Genomic DNA, 12,184 nt, shown 5'->3' on the forward strand with positions numbered 1-12,184 from the left:
ATTCTATCTAATTTTAACTTACTGATCCAATATTTCTCTTCCCTAAATCAGCCCATAGCCAGATTGCAGGCACAAACAGACAGTCTCTACTCCCCAGAGCAGATTAGAATTACTTACCTAGAATTACTTACAATCCCAAATGTTTCTCCTGCCTCGTATTTCCTTTCTGGTTGACACTCCAACAAAGGCTTTAGCGCTGGCTCTCTCTTCCTTCTATGTCTCCTGGTTGAACCTCATGTTTCCTCATATGACCCACATAGCCTGGCTTGACCCCTAAGTCTTGAGAAAGATAACTAATAAATTTTTCTTTCAAAGGCATTACCCTTTGCCATTATTTTCATAAATTCAAATCTTGTGTGCATAATTGATGAATTACCCAGGAGTTTTCTCATGTTTCTTTGTCATCCCCAGCAAGCACTGGTCTGCTTTCTATCAGAACAGATTATGCTCTATATAATTGTATATACATAGAATTGTACAATGCACATTTCCCTTTCTGAATTATTTCAATCCCAATTATTCTTAATTTATTATGTAATCTATGTAATTCATTTATTACATTTCATTCTAGTGTGTGAAAATATAATAATTTGTTGATTCATTCATCTAGTGATAGACATTGGATTATTTCTTATTTATAGTTATTATGAAGAATTTTTGTTTGGATATTTAGGCACAAGTTTTCATGTAAACACTTGCTTTTATTCTCTGATATAAACAACCAGGAGATGAATGACTGGATCCCATGGCAGATATATGATTAGCTTTTATAAAAAAAAAATGACAATTTTCCAAAGGATATTGTCTCAGTTGACATTCCTACCACCAGTGTATGAAAATGTTGTTCTACATTCTATCAATATCTAGCTAATTTTAAATGTAAGCCCTTCAGTGGACATGTATTGCCTTATTTATATCATTAGAAATAAAAAATTGTTTCCATAGTTAACAACTACATAATGACTTGAAGTATCAGATTGCTGTCATTATCTTTTGATCTCATGTCTTTCCTTGAGTTCATTAGTCTTTACTGAAGAATATGCCTTAGCAACATTTTAAATGAGGTTCTATGGGAATTAAATTCCCTTACTTTTTGTGATTTTTCTTTTGTTTTTTCTCCAATGATAATTTAACGTGGTAAATTATCAAGATATTGTCTTCTAGTCTATATTGTTACTGATGAAAACCTGCTTCAGTCTATTGTCATTATTTTTAAGGTTATCTTTCTGATAGCTCTATTTTTTACACTCTGTAGGTTTACTGACACATCTAGATGTAAATTTAGCTTTAACTTTACTTCCCACAACAACTGACATTTTTCTGATGTGAAAACTTTTGATTCTGTTCTCAGCTACTACTCTACTCTGCTCATCCTTTAATCCTTTGGGAACTCTTATTAGATAGATTGTAGAGTTGCTTAATCTGTCTTCCATTTCCATTATCGGATCTTTTAAAATACATTATTTCTTCTCGAATTGAGTTTTGGATATCTCAGTAAAGTGTTCCAATTCATTCATGAGAGATTTAACTAGATATGGAAAGTTGGACAAATGTCTAAACTCAACCAAGCCTGTGTAATGTCTAAACTCAGCCCCATCTAGTATAATTCATATAGATGGGATGTAATATCTATTGACTGATCAAATAAATATCTACACTTTACATGTTTGATCATTTCATTCTTATGTATAGATGTATATCTCTGTTAAAATAAAATATCATATTTGTATCTAACCTCTTAAACAAATTTGCCACTTAACACTTTTAAAGCTACACATTTGGGTAAACTAAACTTGTTCTCTTTTGGAAAATCCTTTGGGATCTTTTGGCAGAATCCTTAGGTTACAGACCTTCCAGCTAACCCCAAGTTTTGAATTTCTTTATATTTGATCATTTTCATTATCTTGTATCTTGTAATTTTATGGTTTACTACAAAGATGAGAATGTCTCAGTTTTGCTTCCTGGGCTATATTTGTTAGTACTTTGTGTTTTGTGTTGTACAAAGCACCATGGAGAAAGATGAAGTTTGCTTTGTAAGTAAGCTATGGTCTTTTTATTATTATTGTTATTACAGTTTCCCTCTTTATTCATACCAGATAAGAACAATTTCTTCTAGCTATAACCTAATGTGAATTTACTAGCTCAGTGTTGACACAGTAAACAAGGAAAGATGCTAGAATCTTTTAAACATGGAAGGATGTTGGGTCACTTGACACAACCAGTTAAACCAGTAAGAGCCCATAAAATGGTTACAGCAGGTAGAGTCTAATGATCAGAAAGGGCCACCAGCTGATTTGAGTCAGAGCCTCTCAGGATGAGCCCATCTCTCAACAATATTGTGTCTTCTCTGCAGAGAAGTGGCACATTGATCAATTCTTTGATTGTGGCTTTGACAATCAGTGGGCAACACCTCTGCTCCTCTTCCACATTCACATGTCCTTGTCAGGTAGGGAAAAATTTCTATTATGGCTCCGCTTTTCTTGTGTTTCCTGCCCTGATCCTTCTGATTGCTGGATTTGCTCTGAGAAGCCAAACGTGGACCTTAACCAGTGAATACTGCTGCAACTGTGGCCCTCCATGCCGAAGAATCAGCCCTCTGGAGCAAAGGCTGGCTTGCCTTCAGTTCTTCAGCATCACTGGGAGGGCACTCGTGGCTCCATTAACGTGGTTGGCGGTGACCTTGCTACGAGGAACCTATTATGAATGTGCAGCAAGCGAGTTTGCATCTGTGGACCATTACCCAGAGTTCGACAATGTCACTGACAGCAAAAGAGAAGAGATACTAGCTGGATTTCCATGCTACAGTCCGGCTCCTTCCGATGTGAGCCTAGCAAGAGATGAAGTAGCTCTTCTGCACAGATTCCATTCACAGGTACGGTGTGTGTGTGTGTGTGTGTGTGTGTGTGTGTGTGTGTGTGTGTGTGTGTGTGTGTGTGTGTGTGTGTGTGTGTGTGTGTGTGTGTGTGTGTGTGTGTGTGTGTGTGTGTGTGTGTTTTCGGGGTGGGGGGGTGAAGATCATGGGCCTTGAACTCGGAGCCTGTGCTCTGTCCCTGAGCCTCTCTATGCTCAACTCTAGAGCTGTACCAATTGAGCCACAGCGCCACTCCCGGCTTTTTCTGTTTATGTTGTACTGAGGAATCGAACCCAGGGTTTCATGCATGTTAAGCAAGCACTCTACCACTAAGCCACATACATTCCCAGCCCACAAAAGGTAAGTTTTTAAATTTTTTTCCTGCCATACTTTTACAGTCATATTTTTGCTTATTTTTATATTACATCATGAAAGAACAAGAAGCAGATGCTACTGATGAAAATGAAGCCTGCTGAACAGCTACATACATAAGATTTAGGATGCTGGGCTGTGGAATCAGCCCACCTGGGTTTGCCTTGCTTTGCCATTTTGTTTTATTTTTTCTTTTTTCTGGGCCTGGGCACTGTCCCTCAGCTCTTCAGCTCAAGGCTAGCGCTCTACCACTTGAGCCACAGTGCCACTTCCGGCTTTTTTTCTTTTTGCGTATATGGTACTGAGGAATGAACCCAGGGCCTCATGAGGCATGCAAGGCAAGCGCTATACCACTGAGCCGCCTTCCCAGCCCTTGCTTTGCCATTTTCTGAGTTACAAAATTTACCCATATTTCATTTTTCTTATCTATAAACTAGGATTATTTATAGTATCTACTGAATAGAGTTGTTATAAAGAATAAATGAACTAATACATTTAAAGTGCTTGATGCTCTGCCTAGAATCTGTATTAAAAGTAATAAACTTTAACTACTATTAGAAACAGTAATACTATGTTACTAAATCCTATCTTTATGAATATATATTCTCACATATGTATTTGTATATGATAAAATCTCATCTGAAATAATAGGACATTGAATTATAACTTAAAAGTCTCCAGTGATGGTTCTAAAATCAGTCAATGTGCAGGTATGTATCAGGGAATGGAAAGAGTGAGAGGAAATCCTTAACTTACTACACTATCAGGTTAAAGTTTAGAAGTATAATTTTGCATTGTATTATGTAATGACAGAGCCATTGAGTTTAATTAGTTTCTCCAATGGATCTGGAGAAAAACATATTTTTAAACCACTGCAATACAGTAAAAATGTTATTGTTATTAAAAAGTAGGACAATTATAAATTCAAATGCATTCTTGCTTAAATTAAAAAGAACACATAAAGGTAAGATTTTCTTAAGATCAAATTAAAATTTAAAATGTACACACTGATTTCCATTTTAAAAGTTTTGAGCTTTGATTACCACTACTGGTTAATTTTTTGGTATGTGTTAAAATATTTTTTAGATATTTGTCATATGTATTACTATGCAGATATTTCGTATGTTAATTTTAAACCTTGTAATATTGAAAGCTAGATACAAACTCCATTTTTACAGGTGAGTAAATAAAGTTCAGAGGTTATGTGACTTGTAGAGGTTTGTGGAGCTACTAAATAACTGATCAAAATAGCCAAAGATCGCAGGGCACCAGTGGCTCACACCTGTAATCCTAGCTACTCAGGAGGGATCTGAGGATCGCATTTTGAAGCCAGTCCCAGCAGGAAACTCCATGAGACTCTTATTTCCAATAAACTACTCAAAAAAGTTGGAAGTGGCTCTGTGGCTCAAGTAGTAGAGTGTTCCCCTTGAGCAAAAGCAGCTCAGGGACAGTGCCCAGGCACAGTGTTCTCAAGCCCCAGGACCCACAAAAAAAAAAAAAAGCCAAAGATCATGTTTTGCCTTGCTGTCTTCTATAACCACCTTGAACTTCAATCTCTTTTGAGCAATGTACTGCCAGATGGATTTTCCTGGGTTGACCACAAGATCATATTAAGTTAAAAATTACTATTTGCCCACCTCCCATTCTGAAACTTCTTCCTGACGTTAGTTTTCTTCAGTTTCAATCTACTTTCTACATACTTGCCAAAGTATCTATCTTAATGCATATTGGGTAGTCAGGTCTTCCTCTCTATTATATAGAGTACTTCAGTGATTTTTCTACCATCTTGTGCACAAATTCCTTGATATCATATACAAAGTCCTTCAATATTTGGCCTTCTACATGATTCCTACAATGGTATAAATACAAAGTATCTGTGCCCCCTCAACTCTTCATTCTCTTATTTTCCTGTGCTGTTTCTTTTAGCTTTGTAAAATGAAACTTTTATTTTTTCCCTCATTTTTATTAGGATCAATTAATTGTACAGGAATGTACAATCCACTTGCATATCCACACATGCATACAACATATGATCAGACATTCCCTTCTGTCATTTTATGTCATCACTCTCCTTATTTTCCTGTCTTCTTTCTACATAACAAATCTATTCAACTTGTATCTACTGGACTATTTTTTTTGTTGACATAATTTAAATCTGGCCATCATCTCTCTGAGCATTATTCTGGTATTTTGTTAAAGTTTATTTCTCTTCCATTGTGATTCTCCAGGTGCTATTGTTACTAAAATAAAAATGATGACATTTTCCTTGACATGTTCATTTCTCTCCTCTTTCAGGCTTGAAGATTGTAGATAAGTCCCCATTTTAATCCCCATCACTCAGCAGTAGGTATCACAGGTAGTTAGAGGTCAACCTAAAGATGAATAAATGATAGTTGGTGTATATATGGCTGTGAAAGTTTTTCCCCCATTATGCTGTCTTTTAATTGGGTTAAATTCTGTCAAGTATTACTTTGGGGGTTTTTTGTTTTTGTTTTTTGTTTTTATTGTGAAAATACCATACAGAGGGGTTACAAATACATGGGCAAGGTAACGAGTACATTTCTTTTTGGGGGGGTAGGGGGGGGTCTGGTCGTGGGCCTGACCTCTGGGCCTAGGCGCTGTCCCTCAGCTCTTCAGCTCAAGGTTAGTGCTCTACCTCTTAAGCCACAGCACCACTTCCGGCTTTTTCTGCTTATGTGGTGCTGAGGAATCGAACCCAGGGCCTCATGCATGCAAGGCAAGCGCTCTACCACTGAGCCACCTTCCTTGTTGCCTCCTCCTTTGTTTCCCCTTCCCATCCCTTCACATTCCATCCTCCCCCTTCCCTCTCCCGCCCCCCCCTCCCCCCCCCCCCACCAAGTATTACTTTGTTTTAGCATCTACAGAGTGCAACTATTTCATGGTGCACACCCTGCTAACTCTAGGCTTATTGGTGAATAGAAATACACATAAGAGGCCTTCTCTGCCAGACTGTGGATATACATTGTTAGCTTTCCTAAATGTATAGAACTGTCCTCTAAGACTAGAAAACATTTATGTCAGGCTTTAAAAGCAGGAAGTAAACTTTTTTATTTTTAAAGGAGTACTAGAAGTTACAATGACTATAATATCAATAATCCATTTAGAGACACAAGTCCATTCACTGATTTATTTTTGGTTGCAAAAGAAAGAAGAAAGAGCAATGCAGGAAGAAGTCTCAATAAATGCTGTTTGGCAGGTCATGGAAGACATCTGGGAGGCTAGCATTATTGTCTATCAAACCATCATTTCTATCGCTATATTATTAGTAAATATTTATGAAGTCCCCAAAGAATGTATGGGCCTATACTTGATGACTGAGAAGTAAGGTTGAGCTATAAGCAAAAGCCAGTGTTATGTATCTTATGTAAGGTTAATTGGTGGGTTACAGCGTCAGCCACTCTAAGGACATTACTTAGAATCCATTCTAGGTTAACTGGTCAAATTAGTATTCTTATTACCAACATATGTGGCTTGACCTATCCTTCTATCAGCATACTTTCTATAACAATCAGCACTTTATTAATACGTTAAAAGACTGGAAAAACAATGCACGGATCTATATTTTAGTTCTGTTATGTCAGAATACATGCTACCATGGCTTTTTCTCAAATATTTTATGTGCTGGGTTTGTTTTTTTCTCCCTAACAATCATGTGAAGATGCTGGGCTGGATTTTGATTACCTTGGCAACCATTGCATATCTAGTCTCCCGCTGCGTGGCGAGATGCTGTTCGCCCCTCACTCCTCTGCAGCATCACTACTGGACCAACCACCTCCAAAATGAGAGAGAGCTCTTTGAACAAGCTGCAGAACAGCACTCCCGACTTGTCGTCCGGGAGCGCATAAAAAAGCTATTTGGTTTCATTCCTGGGAGTGAAGATGCCAAACACATCCGTATTCCTTCATGTCAGGACTGGAGAGATATTGCAGTGCCCAGTCTTCTATGCATGGGCGATAACTCACAAGGCCACCACTATAGCTTCCTGGGAGACAAGGTAGTTGAAGAAAATGAGGAAGACAAACCAGAAGGAATTGAATTAGAAAACGCGTCATGCCCAATGCAAGTTGCTTAATGTATACATGATAATGGAGTTTTCATGTAATCAATTCGTTTTCTTTTCCCCTCTCCCTCTGATATTTGTTTCTACAAGCCCATCAAAATACTATTTCCAAATTCAATTTATCTGAAGAACTATGCCAATCTATGTTTTTGAAATTTCATTCTGCCTTTGTATACTTATTGTGTCACATTGGTCTAATTAAAAACAACAACGTTTCAATCCCTATCAAAATTTGTATCTTAGTTCTGTTATTAGCTGGATGGAGATGAACATTTCTGGGTGCCATTTTGTCATCTTTAGCTGGCCTTATGGAAATGATGTGAAGATTAGGTGTGATATCCTAAGTCAATTATTTACCACAAAGCCTTTACTATTTCTACTCCTTTTAATTTCTGCTTTTCTCTATTTCTATGTTTATATAGTAAGTCTTCACTGCCTTCTTCTCTTTTGTCAAACCTGAATATCTGACCATTTGGGAAGATAGGTAAAATTCTCTTTCTAACTCTTGACACATGTGCGAAAGATTTTGAGTCATCCTTGTGATGAGGGAAAACGAATACATTACTTATCGCCAGCTCCATCTAAGGAACATTTTAATTTTTTTCTTTATTGTTATTGTAAAGGTGATTACAGCAGGGTTATAGTTACATAAGTCAGATAATGAGTATATTTCTTTTTGAACAATGTCATTCCTTCCCTGGCTGTCTCCCAGTTATCCCTCCCATCCTCACCCACAACTTGTATAAATGAACAAACAAGTTAAAAGGAAAAGAAAACAAAAACAGCAACAAAAAATATAGAAACCACTTGTGTCCACTTCTCAGGAACATTTTTATCACTACATATAAAGTTTATTCTAGACAGCTTATCCTCTGTGCTTCACTACTGAGGGTCCAACGTATGCCTTTACTCTTTCAAATCTTTGCATTCAAAGTCTATTTGGGAAATTTGGACTGACTGCTTATATTTGCCTATCTACTATTAGAACTCAAAAAGGTACAATATCATTTTGGCCTTTGTCTTGCTTTGCTAAAATGTAACCTCTGGTAGTTGACATTTTTCTGGTTTATCCTCATTATTTCTGACATATCACTTCTGATGCAGTGTCTCCTACATGAGTTTTGCCATGTTCAACTACCACACTAGCCATCTGGGCTACATTGGCAATCTGGGGGTTTTATGTATTCATTTATTTAGCCCAAACAATGATTTCTTTTTCAGTAATATACTAACTGCCAATGGTCAAATTTCAAACTTTCAAGGAGACAATGTAACTTGATAATCTAAAATGCAGCTAATTTCTTGGTAACTTGTATTTTATTTTATTTTTTATTTTATTTTATTTTATTTTTTTGTCTGCCATGGGGCTTGAACTCTGGGCCTGGGCACTGTCCCTCAGCTCTTCAGCTCAAGGCGAGTGCTCTACCACTTGAGCTACAGCGCCACTTCCGGTTTTCTGGTGGTTTATTGGAGATAGGAGTCTCACAGACTTTCCTGCCCGGGCTGGCTTTGAACCTCGATCCTCAGATCTCAGCCTCCTGAGTAGCTAGGATTACAGGCGTGAGCCACCAGCGCCCGGCAGTAACTTGTATTTTATACGAGTATGGGAAATTATATTTTGTTCTAAATTCTGGGTCCTTTAACTTAATGAAAACAAGTGATTTTTTAAAAATTGAGTCCAGGGTCTCATGCATGCACAGAAAACATTCTACTTCTTGGAGATATGTCCTCAGCCCTTTAGTTTCATATTTTGTTTTTTTGAGATAGGATCTTAATATTTGCCTGGGGTACCCTCAAATCTACAATTCTCCTGCCTCTGACTTTCAAGTAGCTGAAATTACAGGCATATGCCACTATGCTAGAAAATATTTTTTTAAGGAAATAAAATGTTTTCAAGATTCCTCCCCCCTCCCCCCATAGAGACTGTTTAGTGTCAGACTTGGCTAAGGCAGGAGACCTGTCCTGTCCTCACCATTACTCCTTATTTAACCTACAAATGTTTAGTTCATCTCTCTGGGCTTTAACTCTTTCGTCTGTGCAATCAGCATAATGATATGCTACCTTCTGCAAAACAAATAACTAAATTCTTGAGGTCCTTTCTAAACCCCATAGAATCTTTATTTTTATGGATGTATGTGGGTCAGTATATAAACAACCCTCTGGGATGGTAATATGCCAGTGTTCCTTTTTCTGGAAGGAAAATAGCAGGGTTGGACTGAGTTTTGTCTAATCTACTGGGATTCTACCTTTTACAGCGTGATGACCTTTAACAAGTAGCTAGAAAATGCTATTCTACCATATCAACTAACCACATAACTCAGTATTGACATAAGATTATAGAACGATATTGAAACAAAATGGAAGTGTGTTATGGGAGGAACTAGTGTTCTAATTCCCTCTGATATAAGAGTTAGTAAACATGGAAGTAGAGCTGTGGCTCAAGTGGTAGAGCAAAAAAGCCAAGTGAGGATGCATGGCCTGGAGTTCCAGCCACAGTAGCAGCAGCACACCTGCACACCTGCACACACACACACAGACACACACAGACACACAGACACACAGACACACACACACACACACACAGGCTCAGTATGTTTTGTTCTCAAAATTCTCCTGCAGTCCTAAATCACACCTGCACACCTGCACACACACACAGGCTCAGTATGTTTTGTTCTCAAAATTCTCCTGCAGTCCTAAATCCTGTGCCTCTTTTTTCATAAGAGCTTTTCACATACACACATACACACACACACACACACACACACACACACACACACACACACACACACACACACAGTCTCAGTATGTTTTGTTCTCAAAATTCTCCTGCAGTCCTAAATCCTGTGCCTCTTTTTTCATAAGAGCTTTTCACATTCCTTTGTATCAAGGTTATTAGTTAAATGAACAAGGCTCAGAATTGGTTAATTAAATTTTAGAAACCATACCACAATAAAGAATCTTCTTTAACACATTTAATAGCAATATCAAAGATGTATGGTTATAACATGACATCACCAGAAAGATTAATAGTTGTTTATACCTTATAATTGGACACTTTGTTTCTACCAGCATCTGTAGCCCTTTATTCTTCAAACTCTTTGCCAGTATGACATAGAAGTTTATATTTTGAGCTAGTTAATCATGATTCTTTGGCTGATTAACAAGGCTTCAAAGTACCTTTTAGCACCTATAGGAACATTTAAAAGATCATACACACACTTGGGATTTCATTGTTTTCTATATTTGCTATTTTAAATTAAATAAATTAGATTCCCTGCCTTTTTTCTCTTTTGTTCCACAGCCAATTAGATAAAAAAAATTTCCAGTAAAAACATGGTATTTCCTCCCCCTTATGCTTAGTGGATTTATATAATTATGGAACCGATAATTATAGTTAATTATGTGCTAATGCTGCTTTATAGCTTGCTACCAAGTGCTTTTGGCTACCACATCAAACTCTGTGGCTTGACATATAGAGATGTGCTGACTTCCTAACTTTAATTTTGCCACTTCACTGTGATCTAAATTGCCTCCTTCCCAAGAGACAAATAAACTCTATATTTAGGTAGGTTTCACTTAGATTTCTTGATGTTTTCCAAAGCAAAATTATACAGAACTATACTTTGTCATCCTCATTGTCTCCTTTCTATGTTCTGTCTCGATATATTTTTTTAAAAACTTGAATTCATAACTGTCATAAGAAATGAAGTGTTTCCTTGCATTTGGTTTGTACATAAAAGGAAAGCACATTAATCTTAAAACTTGGAAGTCACTTGACTACTGAATGTCAGACCAGGTAGGTTTTCGCTATCTCAAAAATATGAGACAGATATGGTTTTAATTTCTAAACAGAGTCCACCAAAATTTAGCTCTGTTCAGCAAAGAAAGTGTTTTGGCAGACTGAAAGGAGATAAATGACTGGCTTTTGAAGCTGTAAGGACACAAATCCACAAATGTGACCCCTCCTGGACTGAAGAGCAATGATATAATTTCCAGAAAAGGAACCTGCATTATCCTGAATTGAGTTATTTTTTCTGTGCAAAGCATCAAGTATGACTAAGCTTCTCTAATCTCTCAGTACAACCATCCCAAGAAACAGATTTCAAATATGGTTTCCTCTGCCGCCCCTGAGTGGTCAAGGCTGGTATCTGCACCCATCTCTACTCAGTGGTGCTGACAGTAATCTATTTTCAAGCATCTGAAATGCCCCAAAATCCAAAATATTATGAATGTCAACATGATGGATTATGGTTGCTCTACCAGCAAAATAGTTTCCAAAATCTGGGGAAAAAAAAACAACTCTGAACTGGGAAGCACTTTTGGTCCCTAAGCATTTTGAATAAGGAACATACTCAATTTGTAGAAATAGAAATAATTCACAACACTCATTATATGCTAGCTCCTTATAACAAAGTGGCAAGCAGTCACATTAGAAAATAACTTGCCAAGGTGACATTAAATGCTGTAGGAAATCGGAGAGAATTTTGTAAGGCTTTGTATAACAAATACTTTCTTTTTTATGTATTGTAAAGGTGATTAACAGGAAGGTTATAGTTACATAAGTAAGGTAATGAGTACATCTTTTTGAACTTACCCCCTCCATTTTTCTCACTTTCCCCTTCCCACTCAATACTTTCTCATTTCTAATATTATTTTATTAGGTAGCTGGTGACTCATGAATTATCACTGAAATCTAAGTCTACCTAAAATTTCCTATTTTCTTAATGGTAATTAAGAAACAGATCAGGGGCTGGGACGGTGGCTCAGTGGTAGAGCACTTGCCTTGCATGCCTGAGGCCCTGGGTTTGATTCCTCAGCACCACATAAGCAAAAAGAAAAATGCCGGAAGTGGCGCTGTGGCTCAAGTGGTAGAGCGCTAG

At 37.3% G+C, this 12,184-nt stretch overlaps 1 protein-coding gene across 1 annotated transcript; it reads left to right on the forward strand.

Annotated features, from left to right (window-relative positions):
- Positions 1 to 2,314: 2,314 nt before the first annotated feature.
- On the forward strand, positions 2,315 to 7,316 carry Calhm4 (calcium homeostasis modulator family member 4). The gene is made up of 2 exons (XM_069986944.1): positions 2,315 to 2,872; positions 6,903 to 7,316. Exons 1-2 carry the CDS (start codon positions 2,315 to 2,317, stop codon positions 7,314 to 7,316), a joined length of 972 nt encoding a protein of 323 aa, XP_069843045.1.
- The last annotated feature ends 4,868 nt before the right edge of the window (positions 7,317 to 12,184 follow it).

Source organism: Dipodomys merriami, unplaced genomic scaffold, assembly GCF_024711535.1.
Source record: "Dipodomys merriami isolate MVZ:Mamm:240054 unplaced genomic scaffold, mDipMer1.0.p SCAF_335, whole genome shotgun sequence".
Lineage (NCBI taxonomy): Eukaryota > Metazoa > Chordata > Mammalia > Rodentia > Heteromyidae > Dipodomys > Dipodomys merriami.

What these genes read in the sequence shown, in the direction of transcription:
- Calhm4 (XM_069986944.1), top strand. Translation starts at nt 2,315, where the DNA reads ATGAGCCCATCTCTCAACAATATTGTGTCTTCTCTGCAGAGAAGTGGC. An exon ending in TGCACAGATTCCATTCACAG is followed by an intron (nt 2,873 to 6,902) that starts GTACGGTGTGTG and finishes AATCATGTGAAG; the next exon opens with ATGCTGGGCTGGATTTTGAT.